Consider the following 25,660-nt stretch of genomic DNA (forward strand, 5'->3'; position numbering starts at 1 on the left):
ATATAAAAAAATGTGAAAAATATTGTTATTTTTTTCAAAATTGTCGCTTTTTTTTGTTTATAGCGCAAAAAGTAAAAATCGTACAGGTGATCAAATACCACCAAAAGAAAGTTCTGTATGTGGGAAAAAAAGGACATAAATTCCGTTTAGGTACGGCGTTGCATGACCGTGCAATTGTCAGTTAAAGTCGCACAGTGCCGAATCGCAAAAAGTGGCCCAGACGTAAGACAGCAAAATCCTCCGGTGGTAAAGTGGTTAATTCTTGTACAATTTACCTTTAGATTAAACTATGTAGTGCAAGGGCCTTCCTAATTGGATACAATTGAAAGTTGTTTAGTTTGTTTGACCTCATATTTTATGTTTTTTTGTAAATCTAAAGGAAAATTGTACAAGGTGATTGAACATGTATGGCCAGCCTAAGGCCAGCCAAAGACAGTTTACATTTCATCCAGTTCCTTTTGAACCATGTATGGGCAGGCTAAATGTACCCAAGGTGATCGATTGATTAATTTGGGCACATCCAGCCTGACGGATCTTACATGCTATCTTTGCTAGTGGCTAGTATAGCGGCTAGCAATAATCACTGCCTTCTCCCAGCAGGGATGGCTCTCCCCACCGGGAAAATACAATGACTTAGCAGGAGGGATTCCTCTGTCAACACTGTGTGTGTCTGTTTTAATGGGGGGGGGAATCATGCAAATTGCAGGAAAGAAATTTGCACCGTGTATGGCCAGGTTAAAGTGGAGTTCCATCCAAAAGTGCAAAAGTTCCATCCAAAAGTGCAAAAGTTCCATCCAAAAGTGCCTCCGGTGCCACATTTGGCACCTTTCAGGGGGGAATGGGTACCTGTTTTTGACAGGTACCCCTACCCACTTCCAGGAGACAGCACTGCAGCGCCGCCCCTCGCAAGTTCGGCCCCCTTCCTTCCTCCTTCCTTATCCGCCGGACCAATTAGAAAGCGCAACACGCTTCGCGCATGCACAGTAGGGAACGCTTCACTGCCGGTTTTCCTTACCTTGAATGGTGACGGCAGCACCCGAGACCCGATTAGAAAATCGGTTTTGGGTGCCAACATCACGGGAGCCCTGGACATGTAAGTCCTAATATTAAGTGTCAGCAGCTACAGTATTTGTAGTTGCTGACTTTCCATTTTTCCGTGTGGGGGGGGGGGGGCAGACCATCTCTTTAAGTTCCAATTCATCCCAAAGATGTTCAGTAGGGTTGAGGTCAGGGAACTCAAGATCTTCCACACCAAACCAATCAAACCATGTCTTCACGAAGCTGGCCATTTACACAGAGGCACAGTCATGCTGGAAAAGGAAGAAAAGGATCTTCCCAAAATTGTTACCAAAAGGTAACAAGAGCATAAATGTCCACAATGTCTTTGTATGCTTTAGTATTGACAGTACTCTTCATTTTGCATGTGGTGTTTGGCTTCTCTGTTCACCTTTAGGCGTCGCCTGCTCCACTGTGGGGTTTATACCCTTTTCCCTTCTATTACTTCCTAAGTCAGCTCCTTTTTTGCTTCCCTATATATACACACGCTCAGTGCAGCACTCCTTGCCTGAGCAACTTCACAGTTCTCTGAGTGCTTGGTTGGTACTACCCATATACCCTATGTCTTACTACCAGTGTACCAATCCCAGCTTTGTCACCTGTTGTGCTTGTCTCCCTCCCGCCTTGACCTCGGCTTGCTTCCTGGTTTTCTCATCTGTCTCCTGTTGTACTCTGCACATATGCTGAAAGTATGTACTTTGTAATGAAAGAAAGTACTCTGTACTTTCAGCATATGTGTTGCACATATGCTGAAAGTATGGTCAATAATTCCAATGTGCGAAGGGATCGGACCGGGTGAAACCAGAATTATTTTTATTGAAAACGTTTCTGCAATGATAAGGACATGAGGTATGACTTTTTATTCTGAGGGACACAGCAACTGCTATTCTGTTTATACATACTATTACACATCTATATATATATATATATATATATATATATATATATATATATAACACTATCAACCTTCTGATATACAGGAATAACGTCCTCATAGAAAATAATAACCAATTAAACATGTGCCGATATGTTGTTACTCCTTCTGCATCACGGTGGTCTTATAGTACAATCTAAGATACAATATAAACACATAACACTATAATAACCACATTCCTGGTACACTGTAGTCATGTGATGCTACAGTGTGACTCACTAACATTTGTGCAGTGTTATTTAATCACACAGTGGTGACAGGAGCCTTTACTGATCACAGGGATGTAAATTAAATCAATTTTGCCCTGTTTATAGTCTTAAATATACTCCTTCTTACCTGCAATGATAAGGACATGAGGTATGAGTTTTTATTCTGAGGGACACAGCAACTGCTATTCTGTTCCCCCAGGAACAAAAGGTCTAACATTTAGTTCCTCCCATGCCTTGCTTGCAGTTGAACTTTGTGCTGCCATCTACTGGTGATTTCATAGAAATGCCATGAAACAGAAATGTGTTTTTTTTTATGGGGTACCTGACATCCCTTACACAAAGCCATCCCCACCATTAGGGGCCCTGGTGAAGAAGTAGGCTGAGGCTTAGACTCCATGCACACCAAACCAATCAAACTATGTCTTCAAGGAGCTGGCCATTTACACAGAGGCACAGTCATGCTGGAAAAGGAAGAAAAGGATCTTCCCAAAATTGTTACCAAAAGGTAACAAGAGCATAAGTGTCCACAATGTCTTTGTGTGCTTCAGTATTGACAGTATTCTTTTCTAGAGGCACCTGAACCCCATCATTTGGAGGCATGTTCCCACACTTTTGGGTAAATATCATTGACATAGGTGGAGATTACTGAACATTCAAAATTCTAATTAACATACAATAAATGTTACTTTTCATACATGAATCACCTTTTTTTCTTTACAGTCAAGGAATTCGCCTCTCAACTAAAAACCAGTGAACAGAAAACAAGTAAGTCCTTGATATTTGTAATGTAATAGTTCTGATCCATATATTACCTGCTGATGTACTTGGCTCAACAGGTTTGTATTGGAATTTACCTGGATGAGCAAAGCAAATTGGTAATGATGGAGACCTAAATGAAACATAAAGTCAGGATTAAAAGTATAACCAAAGGCAAAACTTTTTTTTTTTTTATGGGATTAAGAGTAAATAAAATGGAAAAGCATTGGGAGGCGCAATGGGAGTCCATTAACCACTTACCGCATACTAACGTACCCATACGTCGGGTAACTTTGCGGGGTTATAGCGGGATGATGCCTCTAGCTAGAGGCATCATCCCTGTACCGTGGTTTGAAGCCGACGGTCGGCTTTCCGTCGGTAACGACCGATGCGGCTCGGGAGCCGCTCGATCGTTACCCGGGTGAGCGGGAGGGGACGCCCCCCCCCTCCCACCGCCTTCCGTGGCTTTGCTCGGGGCTCCCGTCCCACCGGGAGCCCCGAACACCCATCCGGCACGTCCGCCGGCTGGATGGAGTCCCGATGAATGCCGGAAACGGCATTGATCGGGTCTCCGATGACGTAACCCGGAGGCGGCGTCCATGACGTCACTTCCGGGTTACTGTGCTGCAAAAGGCGGCAGATTTGAAAAACGGCTGTATGCAAAAACGCCGTTTTCGGCGTTTTGCATACATGGAAGTGTAGTGGAGAGGTCTAGGGTCTTTTAGACCCTCGATCCCTCCATAAAGTGTACCTGTCACTACATATTGGTGTCACAAGGGATGTTTACATTGCTTGTGACAGCAATAAAAGTGATCAGATTTTTCTTTTTTTAAAAAAACCTGTAATAAAGTTAAAAAAAAAGAAAAAATAAATAGGAAAAAAAAAAAAATTTAGCCGCCCCCGTCACCGTTAGCTCGCGCACAAAAAAAAAAAGTATACGCAAGTCGAGCCGCGAATGAAATCGCTGTTCAAACCACACATGTGAGGTATCGCCGCGATCGCCAGAGCATGGGCAATAATTAAAAAAAAAAGAGCTACACTCTAACTCTAAACAGGTAACAGTTAAATAAATTTAAAGCGTCGCCGATTGAGATCTCTATCGACCGTAGTTTGTCGCCATCCCACGGGGGGGCGCAATTTTAAACCGTAACATGTTGGGTATCTATTTACTCGGCGTGACATCATCTTTCACAATATACAAAAAAAATGGGCTAACTTTAATGTTTAGTATGTTTTAATTGCAGTGAAATGTGATTTTTCAATTTTTTTCCCCAAAAATGGTGTTTTAAAGACCGATGCGCAAATACCGCGTGACAAAAAATTTTGCAATGACCGACATTTTATTCTCCAGAGTCTTTGCTAAAAAATATATATATATATATATATATATATATATATATATAATGTTTGGGGGTTCTGAGTAGTTTTCTAGGAAAAAATACTGGTTTTAACTTGTAAACAAAAAGTGTCCGAAATAGGGCTGGGGCTTAAGTGGTTAACCCTACCTGTCCCGTTCTAGCCTGCAGATTTCTGTTGTGAAATTCTTACCTCCTCGCTGCAGGGTTCTGCTAGATCTGTGTCTCCATTTCACATTTGGTGTTTGGCTTCTCTGTTCACTTTTGGGTGTCGCCTGCTCTACTGTGGGGTTTATACCCTTTTCCCTTCTATTACCTCCTGGGTCACCTCCTTGTTTGCTTCCCTATATATACACACGCTCAGTGCAGCACTCTTTGCCTGAGCAACTTCACAGTTCTCTGAGCGCTTGGTTGGTACTACCCATATACGTTGTGTCTTACTACCCGTGTACCAATCCCAGCTTTGTCACCTGTTGTGCTTGTCTCCATTCCACCCTGACCTCGGCTTGTTTCCTGGTTTTCCCTTCTGTCTCCTGTTTTACTCTGCACTTGCTAAGTGGTGTCCCCATTCTCAGCTGTGCATACCTGGGGGTCACGACCTGGTTCCAGCTTGCTGCAAGGCCATCCCCACCATTAGGAGCCTTGGTGAAGAAGCAGGCTGGGGATTAGACTCCGCGCACACCAAACCAATCAAACTATGTCTTCAAGGAGCTGGCCATTTACACAGAGGCACAGTCATGCTGGAAAAGGAAGAAAAGGATCTTCCCAAAATTGTTACCAAAAGGTAACAAAAGCATAAATGTCCACAATGTCTCATGGACTCGCTGATCACAGAGTGAGCAGCGCATGCTCTGCAGGTAGCGTGCAGGCAACTCATGCACGGGGGGACGTACATGGAAGTGGTTAAACCTATTCCTGCCCAGACCCAGTGGTAGGTACCATTCCTTAACAGCTGAACTATTCTACTCTCCCTTGCATGTGGGACACATGCCAGGCAACTTTTCTTGGCTAAACCTGTGTAAGGATCTCTGTCTGAACCTGGGACCCCTGGGGTGCCTGGCTACAGCTCTTCTCACTGTGCCACCCGAGATGCTAGACAGCTCCCTATCTGATCCTTAGGACAATCTTGACTTGTCTCTTGTTTCTGGTGAACCTTGAATTTTTTGCTCCTCCAATAAATTTCCTGATTTAAGCCATGCCTCCGTACTTCCTGTTTGCCAGATTATTGACCTTTTCTCCAGACAATATTTTGCTCCTTTTCATACCTGCAGCTGTCCTTATCTCCACTACCACTAATTACAAACCTTTGGCTAGTTCCTCAACTTGATCCCAACCTGCAACCACGACTTGATACCAACCTTGACTTCTTTTCTGACTATGCTTCTGCTTAATCCCTACATGCTATATCTGCTACTGGACCCAGCGTGCTCACCTCCCAGTGGGATGATACTGAGGACCGCTATCTGGTACTAACACACAGCAAAACCCATCTCCACCATCAGGAGCTCTGGTGAATACCGGTTAGTCCTTAGACCTTGAGCCCCGGGTGACCTGCTTATGTACTCATCCTGCTGGTCAGTGGGAGCCTTTCTACTGCTATAGCTACTGGTATCTGAGCCTGACCCCTGACCATGACAACTGGTACTTGTTGACAGTCCTCCACATACCTGCTTCAAGCCTTACACCAACAGTTGTACCTTGGGCACAAGTTTTATTTTAAGGAGATATTCACATAAAGAGGTTAGGAGAAGGAGGAATCCATGCCAGGAATTTTTAATCATTTTTTAAATTGAGAGAGGCAATGATATTTAAATATTACAGCCATCCCTTGAATGTGAAGGCACTCCCTTTGTTCAAAGGGATGCGGCATGAAAGGAGACTTTACAGGACGGGTGTCCCAGAGTCTGGCATCTCTAAGCAGGGGGATGCGAATAGTCCTATAAAATGCATACAGTCCTTTCACCACTACATATTCCCCTGTAAGTGGAAGCTAAATGGATTAGTCCAAACTGCCTACATATTGTCCCTGATTGGTCCACTCTCCTTGTATATAAATAACTCAGGAAGCTCTCTGCCTTTCTAATATATCCTTACCCTGGATGCCCCTCTCCTAGCAGAGGTAGGGCAGTCTCCTAACCCTACTGACTCCTGAGTTACATAGTTACATAGTAGGTGAGGTTGAATAAAGACAATAGTCCATCCAGTTCAACCTGTGTAGGTGTGTGTAGCTGTAATCATCTCTCATACCCCTGAATGTTCTTCTCCTGGAGATGTACGTCTAAGAGTCTTTTGAAAGCCACCATACTTCCCGCAGAAACCACCTCTTGTGGTAGAGAATTTCACAATCTTGTAGCCCTAACAGTAAAGAACCCCCCACGTTGCCTGAGGTTAAAACGCTTCTCCTCTAATCGCATTGTATGCCCCCCGAGTCCTCATGCAATCCTTTAGACTGAATCTTCCCTAACTCCTAGCTATGGGACAACCAGCATCCAAAAAGGACCAACTTACAGGTACAGTAACAGCTCTAAGGAAAATATATGGTTCAGAAATGGTCAGAAAAATGGTGGCTACAGAAAACATAGTATATGATGAGCAACTGGAAGTGTTCTAGAGATGACCGAGGTCAGCAGCAGAAGTCTCAAACTGCAGGACCACAAATGTAGACTAGATGTTGAAAGATAGGTAAATAGCAGGAATCACTCAATAGTCTGTGAGGAACCTGATCATCAGATGAAACAAAGAATCAGAAACTCAGGAAGTCAAAATATGCAAAGCCTTAACACATTAAAGACTTATTTCTTATTGTATTCTCTTTTCTCCCTAGATAAGAACTTCACAGGGGAGTTAGTACGTTTGAAGCACAATAGTAAGAGATTGAGAAACTCGTCCTGCTGCCTACATTTTTGTATTATGTTAATATATGAAGCAGTAGAGCCTGAAGCTGGCTGAGGGCTCAGTGCATAAGGTAGTACTGCTGGCTGTGTGACCTCTGTTGTGCCATTGCCAATCGTTTTGTTAATTTCCAGTATCATAAAACTTGGTGGCATGAAGTCACTTCCAGTTTTATAACAGAAAAAAACATAAAAAAAAAAAAATAGATATATATATATTTACTGAACAAAATTATAAACCCAACACTTTTGTTTTGCCCCCATTTTTCATGAGCTGAACTCAAAGATCTAAGACTTTTTCTATGCATACAAAAGGCCGATTTCTCTCAAATATTGTTCACAAATCTGTGTAAATCTGTGTTAGTGATCGCTTCTCCTTTGCCGAGATAATCCATCCACCTCACAGGTGTGGCCTATCAAGATGCTGATTAGACAGCATGATTATTGCACAGGAGTGCCTTAGGCTGGCCACAATAAAAGGCCACTCTAAAATGTGCAGTTTTATCACACAGCACACTGCCACAGATGTCACATTTTTTGAGGGAGGGTGCAATTGGCATACTGACTGCAGGAATGTCCACCAGAGCTGTTGCCTGTGAATTGGATGTTCATTTCTCTACCATAGGCCATCTCCGTTTGCGACAGCGTGTTCCAGGTCCTGCCACTATCCAGCAACTTCACATAACCATTAAAGAGGAGTGGACCAACATTCCACAGGCCACAATCACCACCCTGATCAACTCTATGGGAAGGAGATGTGTTGCACTGCATGAAGCAAATGGTGGTCACACCAGATACTGACTGGTTTTCAGACCCCCCCCTCCCCAATACAGTAAAACTGCACATTTTAGAGTGGGCTTTTATTGTGGGCAGCCTAAGGCTCACCTGTGCAATAATCATGCTGTCCAATCAGCATCTTGATATGCCATGAGGTGGATGGATTATCTCGGCAAAGAAGAAATGATCACTAACACAGATTTAGACAGATTTGTGAACAATATTTGAGAGAAATCGGCCTTTTGTGTACATAGAAAAAGTCTTAGATCTTTGAGTTCAGCTCATGAAAAATGGGGGCAAAAAACAAAAAGTGTTGCGTCTGTAATTTTGTTCAATATATATATATATATATATATATATATATATATATATATATATATATATTTATATATATATATATATATATACTTATTTATTTTTAAAGTTTGTTTATTTATTTTATATATTTATTATTTATGTATTCATTGTATTTATTTATTTATTTCTTAATTGCAGTCAGACAATTTTGTTCAATATATATATATATATATATATATATATATATATATATATATATATATATATATATATATATATATATATATATATATCATTTTATAGTTTGTTTATTTATTTTATATATTTATTTCATATTTCTGTATATATTATTTATGTATTCATTGTATTTATTTATTTATTTCTTATTTGCAGTCAGACAATTCACTTTACAACTAAGAAGATATAAAGAGGAAACAAGTGAGTCATATATATGTAAATATTAGAATTTAGACCTGAGGTCACCTAATGAACTGATCTCTCAGCAATGTTCAATTTAATTTCAAAGAATTGTTCTGAGCCGATTCAGATGAGCAGCACTTTCTGTAATGAAGGGGAAGGAATTTCATGGTAATTCAGGTTTACGTGTGTTGGCAGGTTGGATCCTGATGGTTTCTCACAGTCCATTATGTGTACACATTCACACTCTTTTACTGGCCAGATTTAGACGTTTTGGACTTTATTCACATTGATAGGCTGGAAACCTTTTGCTGGATACATTTTATGACCAAAATGATTTAATGTTTTTTGGGGCTTTATTTTCCTAAACTGCATAAATACCCATTTTTATTTTTGCTTTGGGTGAACTAGGGAAGGATTAACTTTCCTATCAGGTTTTATTTATTTACTTATTCATTTATTTTTGCTGTGTTCTGTTGGGGAAATAATGAAGCATAGCAGAGGAGGGAAGAGTTCCCTCTCAGTGACAATGTATCACACTTTAATAACAGAGATAAAAGCAATTGATGTGTAAATAGGCATGGGTATTTTATTATGTTAACCACTTAAGCCCCGGAAGATTTTACCCCCATTCCGACCAGGGGGGTTTTTTGCGATTTTTTACTGCGTGAATTTAACGATCAATTGCGCGGTCGTGCAACGCTGTACCTAAATGAATTTCACGTCCTTTTTTTCCCACAAACAGAGCTTTCTTTTGGTGGTATTTGATCACCTGTGCGATTTTTTGATCATGCGCTATAAACAAAAAAAGAGCGTCAATTTTGCAAAAATAACAATATTTTTCACATTTTTTTATATGAAATTCCCCCCCAAAAAAATGTAAAAATCAAAATTTTTTAACATTTTCAGCCAATTTGTTTTATGCTACATATGTTTGGTAAAAAAAATTGCAAAAAGCGTATTTTGATTGGTTTGCGCAAAAGTTATCGCGTTTACTAACAAAGGGAAAGATTTTTGTCATTTTTGGTGTTTTTTTTTTTTAACGAGTAATGGCGGCGATCTGCGATTTTTTTTTTGCGGTACTGCGACATTGTGGCGGACAGATCGGACCCTTGACTGACATTTTTGACACTTTTGGGGTTACCAGTGACATTACTGCAGTAATCAGTGCTATACATATGCACTGTTACTGTAAAAATACACATAGTGAAGGGGTTAACTTTATTTGAGAGGGAGGGGCTGTGTGTGTCCCTAGGGGTGTGATTCTTACTGTGATTGGCTGTCTGTTAAGCTGTAGGGACACTGATCAACGGTTCTACATTGTAGAACCGTGTGATCAGTGTTTTTACACCAAGGAGAATGACAGGCAGCTTGTTTACGGGGTGTCCGTGACCGCGCGGGAGCGGGAGCGCGCCTCCGCGGGCGCGCGCTCGCTCCCCAGAGCCTCACAGGCTAGCGACGTAGACCTACGTCGCTCTGCCTGTGAGGGGCTGACTGCCGCAGTAAATATACTGTGAGCAGTCGGCAAGCGGTTAATAACAGAGATAAAAGCAATTGATGTATAAGTAGGCATGGGTATTTTATTATGTTAAATAAATCATTGTTTTATAAACATGTAACACAGAGTACACCCATGACTGGTGTGATAGGACATTATTTTTTTAATTTTTTTTAGGGGAGATCACAGCAGAAGCTGTTTGCTTTTGGACCCTCTCTCCTATTGAAACATTACAAAGAGCCATACAGAGGGCATAGGATGAGTCAGTGTTCTGGTAGAGGAGTCGTTCCTTTGACTTGCGTGTGTAAATTTCACTTTGAGCTACTGAGGTCCTTAAACATGCATGTCTTTCCAGTGAGGCAGGTAATCTAGCGTGGCAAACACGTAACATGTAGCAACGGGGCTCCTTCTGTTGGCTGGATTCGAAAATATAAACATAAAGAAATATTTCATACTTGTCGGACTAAAAAATAAAAATGTAGATTTTGATTTTGAACATATTCATTTTATTTAAAAAAGATTTAAAAAAAAGTAACATAAAACTTTGAAAGATAACCAAAAAAAGAACATAGACTTTGATCTCTATTTTATTTATATATATATATATATATATATATATATATATATATATATATATATATATACAGTATCTCACAAAAGTAAGTACACCCCTCACATTTTTGTAAATATTTTATTATACTTTTTCATGTGACAACACTGAAGAAATTACACTTTGCTACAATGTAACATTCCCATAGACACACTCCTAAACCTTGTGGACAGCCTTCCCAGAAGAGTTGAAGCTGTTATAGCTGCAAAGGGTGGGCCAACTCAATATTGAACTCTACGGACTAAGACTGGGATGCCATTAAAATTCATGTGTGCAGGTTTTCCAATACCTTTGGTAATACAGTGTATATATAGCCAGGAAGTAAGTGTAAGGGCATGAGGTAAGATCTACAAGATGTGGTAATCTGTAGAGGAGCAGCGGTATGGGATGGCCGTCATTTTCTTGTTGTTCAAATGGAGACTGAAAAGCCAGTGTCTATCCTGACCAGTACAAGTGACCAATGATAACAATCAACTTTGGGGCACCATGAGTGGTACTATTTTTCATTATTTTTTGCTACAACAGTATTTTACTGTCAACATTTTGATGGAATTAAGTCCATCTTTGCCAAGAGCCTTGAGATGAATGAGGGAGTAAGAGGAGTGACACCAATTTAACACACCTGCTCCCCATTCACACCTGAGACCTTGTAACACTAACGAGTCACATGACACCAGGGAAGGAAAATCGCTAATTGGGCCCAATTTGGACATTTTCACTTAGGGGTGTACTCACTTTGTTGCCAGTGGTTTAGACATTGATGGCTGTGTGTTGAGTTATTTTGAGGGGACAGCAAATTTACACTGTTATACAAGCTGTACACTCACTACTTTACATTGTAGCAAAGTGTCATTTCTTCAGTGCTGTCACATGAAAAGATAGAATAAAATATTTACAAAAATGTGAGGGGTGTACTCACTTTCTGAGATACTATACACACACACATATATATATGTATGTGTGTGTGTGTGTGTATATATATATATATATATATATTGTTTTTTTTTGTTTTTATTATCTGGGGACCCTTTGACATTTTTTTCCAGGCTCTTATTATCTGTTTTGCTGATTTTTTTTTTTTTTTTTGTACAGAGCTCAATAGCTTAGGCTTTAAAATGCTGTACATGCCCAACTCATTGAGTTGGAGAAGTGACTCATCTCTCTTCCTCCACCATCCATGAGACACCCTTGAAGGCACTTTTTTAATCATGTTTGTTGCATTAAAATGGTCGTCTTGGGACCATTTGTTGTTCTGAGCAGCCAATTGTTTCCTGCGTTTCATTTTTATATTAGCTTTTTTTATTTTTTTATTTTCTAGATTCTGGGCTGAAAATTGATGTGTCTGATCTGCAGGAATCAGGTAATTGTAGTAAAATTATTATAAGTGTATGCAGAGCCCAAGACTCTTTTTTTTTTTTTTTTTTTTGCGTTTCTAGATTTCTTTATTGAGAAAAGCAATAAAGTGATGTACAGTAATCCAAAAGAGAGAAAGAAAAAAAAAAATAATAACAGTTGCTATCAACATTAAAGAAAGGGTGTACAGTGCCAGGTAAGTACCAACATGTGTGGCACTGCCTCTTACATGTCGCCCACAGAGAGAGCATGAGAGGAGGGAGGAGTGGGTAGGGGGGAAGAGGTATAGGAGGGAGAGGTATAGATGACGAGAAGATTATTGCACAGTAGCACAGTAGCATAAGAGAGCATAGTATAGTAGGCTTCTCATAGTATAGTAGGCTTCTCAGTAGTCAAGTAGGCTTCTCATAGTATAGTAGGCTTCTCATAGTATAGTAGGCTTCTCATAGTATAGTAGGCTTCTCATAGTATAGTAGGCTTCTCAGTAGTCAAGTACGCTTCTCATAGTAGTATAGTAGGCTTTTCAGTAGTCAAGTACGCTTCTTATAGTATAGTAAGCTTCTCAGTAGTCAAGTAAGCTTCTCATAGTATAGTAGGCTTCTCGATAGTTAAGTAGGCTTCTCATAGTATAGTAGGCGTCTCAGTAGTCAAGTAGACTTCTCATAGTATAGTAGGCTTCTCGATAGTTAAGTAGGCTTCTCATAGTATAGTAGGCGTCTCAGTAGTCAAGTAGACTTCTCATAGTATAGTAGGCTTCTCAGTAGTCAAGTAGGCTTCTCATAGTGTAGTAGGCTTCTCAGTAGTCAAGTAGGCTGCTCATAGTATAGTAGGCTTCTCAGTAGTCAAGTAGGCTTCTCATAGTATAGTAGGCTTCTCAGTAGTCAAGTAGGCTTCTCATAGTATAGTAGGCTTCTCAGTAGCCAAGTAGGCTTCTCATAGTATAGTAGGCTTCTCAGTAGTCAAGTAGGCTTCTCATAGTATAGTAGGCTTCTTAGTAGTCAAGTAGGCTTCTCATAGTATAGTAGGCTTCTCAGTAGTCAAGTAGGCTTCTCATAGTATAGTAGGCTTCTCAGTAGTCAAGTAGGCTTCTCATAGTATAGTAGGCTTCTCAGTAGTTAAGTAGGCTTCTCATAGTATAGTAGGTTTCTCAGTAGTCAAGTAGGCTTCTCATAGTATAGTAGGCTTATCAGTAGTCAAGTAGGCTTCTCATAGTATAGTAGGTTTCTCGGTAGTCAAGTAGGCTTCTCATAGTATAGTAGACTTCTCAGTAGTCAAGTAGGCTTCTCATAGTATAGTAGGCTTCTCAGTAGTCAAGTAGGCTTCTCATAGTGTAGTAGGCTTCTCAGTAGTCAAGTAGGCTGCTCATAGTATAGTAGGCTTCTCAGTAGTCAAGTAGGCTTCTCATAGTATAGTAGGCTTCTCAGTAGTCAAGTAGGCTTCTCATAGTATAGTAGGCTTCTAAGTAGTCAAGTAGGCTTCTCATAGTATAGTAGGCTTCTCAGTAGTCAAGTAGGCTTCTCATAGTATAGTAGGCTTCTCAGTAGTCAAGTACGCTTCTCATAGTAGTATAGTAGGCTTCTCAGTAGTCAAGTACGCTTCTCATAGTATAGTAAGCTTCTCAGTAGTCAAGTAAGCTTCTCATAGTATAGTAGGCTTCTCGATAGTTAAGTAGGCTTCTCATAGTATAGTAGGTGTCTCAGTAGTCAAGTAGACTTCTCATAGTATAGTAGGCTTCTCGATAGTTAAGTAGGCTTCTCATAGTATAGTAGGCGTCTCAGTAGTCAAGTAGACTTCTCATAGTATAGTAGGCTTCTCAGTAGTCAAGTAGGCTTCTCATAGTGTAGTAGGCTTCTCAGTAGTCAAGTAGGCTTCTCATAGTATAGTAGGCTTCTCAGTAGTCAAGTAGGCTTCTCATAGTATAGTAGGCTTCTAAGTAGTCAAGTAGGCTTCTCATAGTATAGTAGGCTTCTCAGTAGTCAAGTAGGCTTCTCATAGTATAGTAGGCTTCTCAGTAGTCAAGTAGGCTTCTCATAGTATAGTAGGCTTCTCAGTAGTCAAGTAGGCTTCTCATAGTATAGTAGGCTTCTCAGTAGCCAAGTAGGCTTCTCATAGTATAGTAGGCTTCTCAGTAGTCAAGTAGGCTTCTCATAGTATAGTAGGCTTCTCAGTAGTCAAGTAGGCCTCTCATAGTATAGTAGGCTTCTTAGTAGTCAAGTAGGCTTCTCATAGTATAGTAGGCTTCTCAGTAGTCAAGTAGGCTTCTCATAGTATAGTAGGCTTCTCAGTAGTCAAGTAGGCTTCTCATAGTATAGTAGGCTTCTCAGTAGTTAAGTAGGCTTCTCATAGTATAGTAGGTTTCTCAGTAGTCAAGTAGGCTTCTCATAGTATAGTAGGCTTCTCAGTAGTCAAGTAGGCTTCTCATAGTATAGTAGGTTTCTCGGTAGTCAAGTAGGCTTCTCATAGTATAGCAGACTTCTCAGTAGTCAAGTAGGCTTCTCATAGTATAGTAGGCTTCTCAGTAGTCAAGTAGGCTTCTCATAGTATAGTAGGTTTCTCGGTAGTCAAGTAGGCTTCTCATAGTATAGTAGGCTTCTCAGTAGTCAAGTAGGCTTCTTATAGTATAGTAGGTTTCTCGGTAGTCAAGTAGGCTTCTCATAGTATAGTAGGTTTCTCGGTAGTCAAGTAGGCTGCTCATAGTATAGTAGGCTTCTCAGTAGTCAAGTAGGCTTCTCATAGTATAGTAGGTTTCTCAGTAGTCAAGTAGACTTCTCATAGTACAGTAGGCTTCTTAGTAGTCAAGTAGGCTTCTCATAGTATAGTAGGCTTCTCAGTAGTTAAGTAGGCTTCTCATAGTATAGTAGGTTTCTCAGTAGTCAAGTAGGCTTCTCATAGTATAGTAGGCTTCTCATAGTATAGTAGACTTCTCAGTAGTCAAGTAGGCTTCTCATAGTATAGTAGGCTTCTCAGTAGTCAAGTAGGCTTCTCATAGTAAAGTAGGTTTCTCAGTAGTCAAGTAGGCTTCTCATAGTATAGTAGGCTTCTCAGTAGTCAAGTAGGCTTCTCATAGTATAGTAGGCTTCTTAGTAGTCAAGTAGGCTTCTCATAGTATCGTAGGCTTCTCAGTAGTCAAGTAGGCTTCTCATAGTATAGTAGGCTTCTCAGTAGTTAAGTAGGCTTCTCATAGTATAGTAGGCTTCTCATAGTATAGTAGGCTTCTCAGTAGTCAAGTAAGCTTCTCATAGTATAGTAAGCTTCTCAGTAGTCAAGTAGGCTTCTCATAGTATAGTAGGCTTCTCAGTAGTCAAGTAGGCTTCTCATAGTATAGTAGGCTTCTCAGTAGTCACACGGCTCATTTTATTCCAGGGGATGGATAGGTATAGAGAGTCTCCCAAAGGGAGGAGCTTTACTGTGAGATGTAGTCATTTGGTGTATGGTCAAGGACAAGGCAGAGCTCTATGATCTGATAACCAGAATTGCCAGTGGTGATAGAATTTATCAAGTGTCAGTCGTACCTTTGCAAATAGGAGTTCCATTGTTAAATGGTAGTTAAGGATATCAATGGTGATACGGAAAGTAGGTGAACTGGCTTGTTTCCAAAGCCGGGCAATTGATAAGCGAGCAGCAATAAGTATATGAGTGATGATAGGGTGAAATTTTGAGGGCCAGTTCGAGAGGCCTAGTCTGAAAATAGCCATTTGTGGGGTTAACTCAACAGCAAGGGTGGTAACATCTTGGACAAGGGGGGAGATGTCTGTCCAGAAAACATCCAAAGACGGACATGCTCACCAAATATGAAACATATCGCCATTCATATCACAATTTCTCCAGCATTTGCTGGATTGGGATGGGGACATTTGAGTTAGTTTCACAGGGATGTAATACCACCTGTACAGGATTTTCATTGTGGTCTCCCAGTGGAAGAGGTTTTTAGAGTACACGGTGGATGAGCGGAGTGCACAGTTCCAAGATGTGGGGGAATCTGAATTTGTAGTTTGGATTCCCAGTAGGCTATAGTTGTGTTACATTCTTCCAGGTTTGGTTTTGTTAGAAGACCAGAGATAGGATATGCCACAGGTTTTGTTGTTGGTCAGTGTAAAGAACTGTAGAATATCATTGGTTCGAGCAGGGGTCCTCAAACTGCAGCCCGCCAGGGCCCTGAACCCGGCCCGCCGGCTCAAATTGGCATAGGGCTGACTACCTGTCACTCACTGAAGCTCTAATATGCTTCAGGAAATGGTGGACCCGGGGAGCAGAGCACTGCGCCCTAGCCCACCCATTTGTGTGACAATAGCGACTGAAAATTCGCTATTGTCACATGGATCCTCCTCCTGGCCAATCAGGAAGTGGGTACGAGACCCGTTTCCTGATTGGCCGAAAGGCGAACCCATGCCATTGGCCGAGGAGGAGGCGGGAGGACTCGAGGAGACGCCACCGCTGCAGGTAAGTGCACTGACTGGTCTCTCTGCACGCTGGTCACTCTGGCATTAAAAGGGGGCACACTGTGGTCACTCTGGCATTGAAAGGGGGCACGCTGTGGTCACTCTGGCATTGGAAGGGGGCACGCTGTGGTCACTCTGGCATTGGAAGGGGGCACACTGTGGTCACTCTGCATTGAAAGGGGGCACGCTGTGGTCACTCTGCATTGAAAGGGGGCACGCTGTGGTCACTCTGGCATTGAAAGGGGGCATGCTGTGGTCACTCTGGCATTGAAAGGAGGCATGCTATGGTCAGTCTGCATTGAAAGGGGGCATGCTGTGGTCACTCTGGCATTGAAAGAGGACAAGCTGTGGCCACTCTGGCATTGAAAGGGGGCACGCTGTGGTCATATATATATATATATATATAAAAAAGAATAAATATTGTATTATTTTTCCTGTTTTTTTGTGCACTACAAATAAAATATGCGCCTTGGAATTCGTTCATATTTTTTTTCAAACTATAGTCCGGCCCCCAACAGTGTCTGAAGGACCGTGAAGTGGCCCCCTGTTTAAAAAGTTTGAGGACCCCTGGGTTCGAGTGTTATGTTAGGTTGATGTGGAGGACATGATATAGCGAAGCTTTAAGTACATATAAAAGTCTTTATTGGAGATGAAGCGGTCCTTAATTTGGGGGAAGAATAGGAGTTGATTTTGCTGGAACAGGTCACCACTCTTTCGGAGGCCCTGTGAGGACCACATCCGAAGGGGTAGGTCTGGGGATAAAAAAAGATGAAGCTGATAATGGGAGTTGGTGAAAGCTTGTATGTGCAGTCCACCTGAGAGTTGTAGCACTGATTCCCAAAGTGGATATTGTAGCAGTAACTGTTGGAAGGAAGGAGTGAGGAGAGTGGTGTCCCATCCAGGTGGCATCTAGTAGAAGTGAAGGGATGTGGGCGAGAGCTGTCGCTTCACTCTGGGTCCAAGGTAATGATGAGGATATGTTCCATAAGTTTCTGGTTTGATCCAGGATCATTGCAGTGTAGTATAATCGGAGGTCAGGGACTCCGAGGCCAGCATAGATCCTGGGTGGGTGAAGCAGAGAGGCTTTGTTTACAAAAGATTTTTATTAGACAGTCAAGTCAATAAACAAGGAACAACGCTCATACAATGCAAGGCAAATGAACATGGATATAAAAGAACAATTACAAAGGTATCAAGAATACTATCAAGCAATTACACAACAATTTCAAGCATGTAATGTAATCATGACAAGATAAGCTAATACCCGTCATACCTGAGAACCAACAAAATAATCTGCAACACATTCAGAGTCTTAATAGGCACATTATTCTACTGGCGGGTCCCAAGGATCCCACTTAGCATGGAAGGCTGGCATAGAATTGTGTAGTGAGTGCAATATACTCTCGGAAAGCTTAATGTCTGCCATCCTTGTCAGAACCTGGGACCACATTCGAACCCCGATCCTACAATTTTTGAGAAACATAGTTTGATCTTATCCCAGATAGGCTGTAGGTGACCGCAATTCCAAAAGAAATGCAGAAGTGAACCCTCCTCAGAACAACCTCTGAAACATAGGGGAGATATTGAGTTGTAAAAGGAGTGTAAAAAGGGGGGGGGGTCAAATACCCCCTTGTAACTAGCTTAAGAGGGGAATCTCTACTGGCAGAAGAGCGCGTACATTTGCGTAAATTATCTATCATCTTTAGCCAGTCCGGGACTGAAAATGTACAACCTAAATCATCTTTCCATTTGATCATGTATTTTAGTTTATCTGGTAGCGGGGAGCAGTTGAGAAAATTGTAAAGTCTAGAAATTAGGCCCCTGTCCCTAGGAGAGGAGCTGCAGATTGACTCAAATGGTGTATAAGGTGGGTGTAGGGTCAAGGAGCCTTGGGCCTGAAAGAAGTTCTTTACAATCTCATAGTGAGCCTCTTCTGATGTGGGGAGACCATGTAATCTCTTAAATTGATCAAATGTACAAAATGTATTACAGGCAGATAGAGTTATAAGGGAAACCAGGCCCCTGGAAGTCCAAGGCCTCAGATCTTCCACCTTCAATGGAAAGGCCGGAGAATCCAAGGCTGCCATAAAGGAGAACAAGGGAGTAACTTCGGACACTAGGTCATAAGTGGTCCTATATCTCTGCCAAATCTGATATAAATGACTAACAACCCTGTTAGATTGTGAGAGGCATCTGGGGGGGGGGGGGGGTCGAGGCGCACCAAAGAATGGCTTGTAAAAAGAGGGGAGCTATAACAGCAGAGAGGCTTTGATGCATGGTTTATGTGCTGCCCAAATAAAGTGATTAATGATCCACTGAAGTGTGGCTATATCCGATTGTAGGATCGGAAGTGGTAGAGTCCTGAAGAAATATAGGATGTGTGGTAGAAGGAACATCTGGGATAGGGCTATACAGCCTGCCCAATAAGCATTGGTGGAAAGAAGTGATCTGACAATATTCTGTAGTTTCTGACCAAGAGGAGAGATGTTAGTGCGGAGAAGTTAGGTAGAGGGGGTGAAGTCAGCTGAATACCTAAATAGGTCATGGATGAGTTGGGGGGGGGGGGCAGGAAAAGGGATAAGAGGCAGTAATAGCTGCCTTAAGTTGTGGGGATAGGGAAACCCCTACCATAGCTGATTTTTAGAGTGATTTAATTTTGCTGAAGGAGATCACAGAATGGGGGTAGGGATTTCAAAGGATCGGTGAGCCAGATGATTATATCATCAGCGTAGAGGCCAACCTTGTTGGGGACTTGATCAACAGATAGGCCAAGCATATCTGGGCGAGCTCTAATTGCTTGTGCCAGTGGTTCAATCACCACAAAATTAAGGGGGGCAAGGGGCATCCCTGCCGGTTCCTGTTGTTGATAGGGAAGGGGGTATATAACATGCCCGATGTAAGAACTCTTGCTCTAGGAGTAGATTAGAGGCTTAGAATGGCTTGGTGGAAGGGATCGTGGATGCCAAATTTCTGGAATACAACCAATTAACCCCTATTGAATAGTGAAAATAAGAATAAATAAAGGCAGGACAATGATCGGACGGGCACACAGAGATGGTCCCTTAGAAGGAAGCCTATAATCAGGATCTGGAATATCCTGGGGGTCTTCTCCTTTTCCCACTATAATTAAGAGGCTTGTTGCCTACTTGGGAGGACTACTTAGATATTCGCCTGCCTGCATACTGTATAAACCCCATGATAAGGGTCAAATATATTGTGTACCAATAGCAGTAGATGGTTTAATCTAAGCTTATGCTAATAATAATATATTGGGGCATTATATATATTACAGTTTGTGCATCATATGTAGGCGCACAGCCACCCTTTATGTACACACAGACCTTATAAAGACACGGATGTATCATTATACCATCACTGCTAATTGATATATTCCCCGTATCTGCTACACTACTTGAGCCTACTCATGGAATCTCCGTCCACTCTATGGTCCTGCACTTAGTGGAACACTAGCTGGTTCTCTGAAGAAGCAAAACCAAGTGAGACGCGTTGGCTGCACAGGGAACAACTCCATCTTTTCTTGTTGAGACCCACCACTTGGTTATCCAATTTGTGTTCTTAATTTTATGTCATGTTATAGGTTATGTGTATGTATGTCCTTCGAGCATGTTGGTACATGCCTTTTTATGTGAACAGAAATTCATAAATATATATGCGTTTTAAAGCGGATTTCCGGCCATGAAAAAAATTTTTCAATAAAAATACCCCCAGGACAGTCAGGGCTAGTACATTCCACAATGGATAGCCTCTGTACTGTCCCGGGTCGCACTTACCTGCAAGAAGAAATACTTACCATGAAAATTTCTTCTCCAATGTTGCCATCTCGGATGTGGGCAGCTGAAGCCAGCGCGATCCTCTTCTGCGTCCTCTTCCGTGTCCTCTTCTCCCAGAATGCACCTGCACCGGCCCCGCTCGTCACTTCCGGTGCGGCGCCGCATTCCTCCACAGCTTCTGGGCATGCTGTTTAGCAGGGAATGCGGCGCCGCACCGGAAGTGACGAGCGGGGCCGGTGCAGGAGCATTAATTCCTGGGAGCGATGACGTTCAGCTCCCAGGAGTCATTGCAAACCGGAAGTGACAGCGCGGGCCGCGGCCGCCGAGGGAGGAAGTGGAAGAAAGGGGAGTATATTTTTCTACAATAACAAGGTAAGTAAAAAAAAATCGTAACTATCCATTTCCTTTTCAGGTGACCAAAAGCAAGCGGATGGCATAATCGATTTTGTGGCCGGAACTCAGCTTTAATTAACTTATTGTGTTGCATCATATTTTGATCATCTTATCAGGGCCTTTAAAACCCCATCTTTTTCTTTCCCCAATTTTAAAAAATAAATAAACTGCGCTAACTAGAAACAAATATAAGCAGCTAGCACGCCAAAACAGACATGTGTTGTTAACCACTTGCCGACCGCCGCAAGTACAAATACTGCGGCGGTCAGCCCCTCACAGGCAAAGTGACGTAGGGGTACGTCACTAGCCTGTGAGGCTCTGGGGAGCGAGTGCGCGCCACCGGATGCGCGCTCCTGCTCGGTCACGGACCCCCCCCCCCCGTGCGTGTGCCCGGCGGACCCGATGTCCGCCGGGCACTCGCGATCGTCCGTTACACCGGGAGAAAGGCAGGCGGCTAATGTAAACAAAGCCGCCTGTCATTCTCCCCTGTGTAAGAATGGAGATCATACGGTTCTGCTATGTAGGACCATTGATCACTGTTCTTACAGCTCAAGCCACAGCCAATCACAGTTAGAAACACGCCCCTAGGAACACACTTAACCCCTCCCTCTCAAAAAAAGTTAACCTCTTCACTTCCAGGGTCATTTTTACAATAACAGTGCATATGTATAAAACTGATTACTGTAGTAATGTTAATGGTAATCCCAAAAGTGTCAAAAATGTCAGTCAAGGGTCCGATCTGTCCGCCGCAATGTCGCAGTCCCGCAATAAAAATCGCAGATCGCCGCCATTACTCATTAAAAAAAAAAACAACAAAAATTACAAAAATCTTTCCCTTAGTTAGTAAACGCAATAACTTTTGCGCAAACCAATCAAAATACGCTTTTTGCGATTTTTTTTTTTTTTTTACCAAAACTATGTAGTAGAAAACAAATTGGCCTAAAATGTTAAATAATTTTGATTTTTACATTTTTTTGGGGGGAATTTCATATAAAAAATGTGAAAAATATTGTTATTTTTGAAAAATTGTCGCTTTTTTTTGTTTATAGCGCGTGATCAAAAAATCGCAGAGGTGATCAAATACCACCAAAAGAAAGCTCTGTTTGTGGGAAAAAAAAGGACATCAAATTCGTTTAGGTACAGCGTCGCAAGACCGCGCAATTGTCCGTTTAAAGTCACGTAGTGCCGAATCGCAAAATAGGCCCTGATCAGGAAGGGGGTAAAATCTTCCGGGGCTTAAGTGGTTAAGCAAAATGGAAAAAAAGTACTGTGCAGTGCTAAAAAATATACTATATGATAGCACATATATATATATATATGTGTGTGAAAAAGCAAGTCCCAAGTGAAATAACACAAATCATCCAAGGTGAAAAGAGTGATCCAAGAAGGACATCTGATCCCAACACCAACAGGAGAGGTAATGGTTAAGAAGCTCACTGGAACATGTGGACCCAACTTATCATATGATAAAAAGGTCAGGAAGGCTCATGTATATCCTGCGATTCTTCAAGCTGTAACACCGGATATTCAAGTTTGCAGTCAAGGGGGTCATGTTGAGACGAGTCTCCTCTGTCTCTCCAGATCACATGGAAATGACAATCCCAGACAAAACAAACATCGTGTAATTCCGCTTTGAACGTTTTGTGCCGGTTCACACTAGGGCGACCTGTGAGGCGACCTGGTCGCCTCACAGGTCGCCGCAGGTCGCCTCCCATAGGGAAGCTGCGGACCCGTTCTAATAGGAGCGACACAAGTTGCTCCGACCTAGAAAAAGGGTCCGGAGCTTCTTTGGGGCGACCCGGAGGCGACCGCCATAGACTTCAATGTTATGAAGTCCGTGGCGGCCGCTCCGAGGTCGCGGCGCGCTGCTCGCACCGCGACCTCGGAGGTCGCGGTGCGAAGTAGCGTCGCTGCAATGTGAACCGGCGCTTAAATAAATGAATAAAAGTACACTTACAAACATCCGGGATCAAAAAAGCAGTGAATACAGGTATACAGATCAGCCAATCTGTGACATAATACTGGCTGCATAAGGCTAAGTCCTGACTAGTTTCATCACAACTGATTTCTTCAGAGGTAAATGCCAAATGTAATGTGGAGCCTTCTAGTATATATATATATATATATACAGGGCTTTTTTTCTCGGAGAATTGGTGCAGGTACACCCCTCTTCTGAGTCACCCTTGTCTCCACCCACTACCCACCTCCAAACACGGTCCTTTGGTTCCACCCTCTACCCACCTCCCAGTACCCCCCCCCCCCTTTTAGAGAATACAGAACCAGGTATCATGTTGTGGTTCTAGGTAATTTGTATAGAATTTGTTAATGATAACTAGAAAAGCAGTAATATAGATCCCCTCGAATCAGCAGCAATAGACTTCCCCCCAACAATAGATCCCCCCAGCAACAATAAATCCTCCCCTGCAACAATCGCCCCCCCCCCCCAATAAATCCTCCCCTGTAACAATAGACCCCTCCCCCCCAACAACAATAGCCCCCAAGCAACAATAAATCCTCCCCTGCAACAATAGACCCCCCCCCCCAACAACAATAGCCCCCAAGCAACAATAAATCCTCCACTGCAACAGTAGCCCCCCCCCCCACAACAAAATGCCCTCCAGCAACAATAGATCCCCCAGCAGCCAGCGTCAATAGGCGATTCAGCTCACCTCACTGACCCCAGCACCCCTTTGCCATTGCATACATTCAGACTGGAGGTGCCGGAACTGCGTTCCCCCGCGTTCCCCCTGAAAAAAAGCCCTGTATATACAGTAAAACCTTGGTTTGAGAGTAACTTGGTTTGAGAGCGCTTTGCAAGACAAGCAAATTTTTTAAATAAATTTTGACTTGATATACAAGCGATGTCTTGATATACAAGTAGCGTCATGTATAAAAAAGAAGAGAGGAGCCTCTAAAGTGTAGCAATAAGGTTACATTTAATGAATGTTCAATATTTAGCAACTCACATGGTTGATGATTAAAACAGATACATCTAAGTATGCCGGCATCCGGGGTAAAGCTGTCTACATAGACTATCTTCTGCACAGCCATCTTCATCATCCCTTCCCCGCTGCACTCCACGAGTGATTCAAAGCCTCACTTTCAGATCACTCTACTGCAGGCTATTCTTCCCGGTCATGATTGCAGACTGACAGTGGTGAGAGCCGGTGGTTCAGAAGATGGTCTATGTGGACAGCTTTACCCCGGATGCCTGCATACTTAGATGTGCCTATTTTAATCATCAACCATGAGAGTTGCTAAATGTTGAACCTTCATTAAATGTAACCATATTGCTACACAAGAGGCTTTGCTTCTAATCCCCTTGGGAAGGCTGCATATTGTGGATGGACATTTTATGGTTACACAACCTATCACATTACTATAATCTTTGTATATAGACTATAAACTGAAGGACTTGTGGAACGAATCATCTGAGTTTCCATTATTTCTTATGGGGAAATTCGCTTTGAGTGCTTTGGATTACAAGCATGTTTCCAGAACTAATTATGCTCGCAATCCAAGGTTTTCCTGTATATAAAATATTTAATTGTGAAATGATATCCCACCTGTTTTAGGCTGCCCATCACCGATGTGTCGGAGTCAAAATGGCGCCGCCATGCGGTCCAAGCCTCATTTTCACATGGAGCCAGCGTCTCCCAGTCACTTCCGGGTTAAACTGGAAGTACAATAGAAGACCGCATCATCTCCAATTGGCTCGCCGCAATGTCATTGCATAGAGCGGAGCCATAAATACAGATGGGATACTACTAACTAGATATAAGAGATCGCCCAATATTAAAAAAGGCTATATCGATCCACAATAGCTAATGAAAGGATGTAAGAACAATTAACAATACATGTAAAAACGAGTGAAGCTGAACATGCATATAATAGACTGACATCTAGTGGACAAAAAAGAGAACTGTCGCAAGCAGACTGATGTAAAATCCTCTATTAAAGCAGAGTTACGGTCACGGGGGTGAAATTTAGCTAAAAATAACACGCCCCCCCCCCCCCCCCCCCCGGGACAGTCAGAGCTAGTACATTCCACAATGGATAGTCTCTGTACTGTCCCGGGTCGCACTTACCTCTTAGAAGAAATACTTACCTTGAAAATTTCTTCTCCAGCGCTGCCATCTCGGATGTGGGCAGCTGAAGCCAACGCATCCTATTCTGCCTCCTCTTCCGTGTCCTCTTCTCCCAGAATGCCCTGCACCGGCCCCTCTCGTCACCTCCGGTGCGGGCGCGTCATCCCTCCACAGCTTCTGGGCATGCCCAGAAAATGTTTAGCAGGGAATGAGGCGCCGCACCGGAAGTGATGAGCGGGGCCGGATGTAGGCGCATTGACTCCTGGGAGCGATGACGTTCGGCTCCCAGGAATCAATGCAAAGAGAAAGTGACGGCGCGGGCCGCGGCCGCAGAGGGAGGAGGTGGAAGAAAGGTGAGTATATTTTCTTCAATAACAAGGTAAGTAAACAAAAAAAAAAATCGTAACCATCCATTTCTTTTTCAGGTGACCAAGAGCAAGCGGATGGCCCAAAATCGATTATGTCGATTTTGTGGCCGGAACTACGCTTTAAAATACATCTCTAAGCAAAAAGTGTAGTTCCAACTGTGTAGTGTAGTAGAAACACACTAGTGGATTTACTAAAATGAATGCGAACCCACAATGAAGAAAAAGAAGAAGAATTATATTAAAATAATCAAAATGTATAAAAATTTAAAAAAAATAATTATTTAAAAAAAATTAAAAAAATTTAAAAGAAGAACGCGATGACCACAAAAGAAATAGCAAAAAAATGGTCATATATTAGGGAAATCCATGCTTCAAGCTGTATTAAAAGCATTGATATCCCACTCAATGTTTAGACCATAGGGAAAGTA

General features: G+C 42.2%; 1 protein-coding gene across 1 annotated transcript in view; it reads left to right on the forward strand.

The window, feature by feature from the left end:
- LOC309553076 (uncharacterized protein) overlaps positions 1 to 7,259 on the forward strand; it is a gene marked incomplete at its 3' end in the record, with an annotated part of 46,078 nt that extends 38,819 nt beyond the window's left edge. The window contains exons 6-7 of the mRNA XM_082253975.1: positions 2,920 to 2,964; positions 7,135 to 7,259. Coding sequence (XP_082110101.1) covers positions 2,920 to 2,964; positions 7,135 to 7,259 — 170 coding nt within the window. The remainder of the gene's footprint in view (positions 1 to 2,919; positions 2,965 to 7,134) is intronic.
- Between the last annotated feature and the right edge of the window lie 18,401 nt (positions 7,260 to 25,660).

The sequence above is a fragment of the Pelophylax lessonae genome, assembly GCF_965119305.1.
Source record: "Pelophylax lessonae genome assembly, chromosome: 4".
Taxonomy (NCBI): Eukaryota; Metazoa; Chordata; class Amphibia; order Anura; family Ranidae; genus Pelophylax; species Pelophylax lessonae.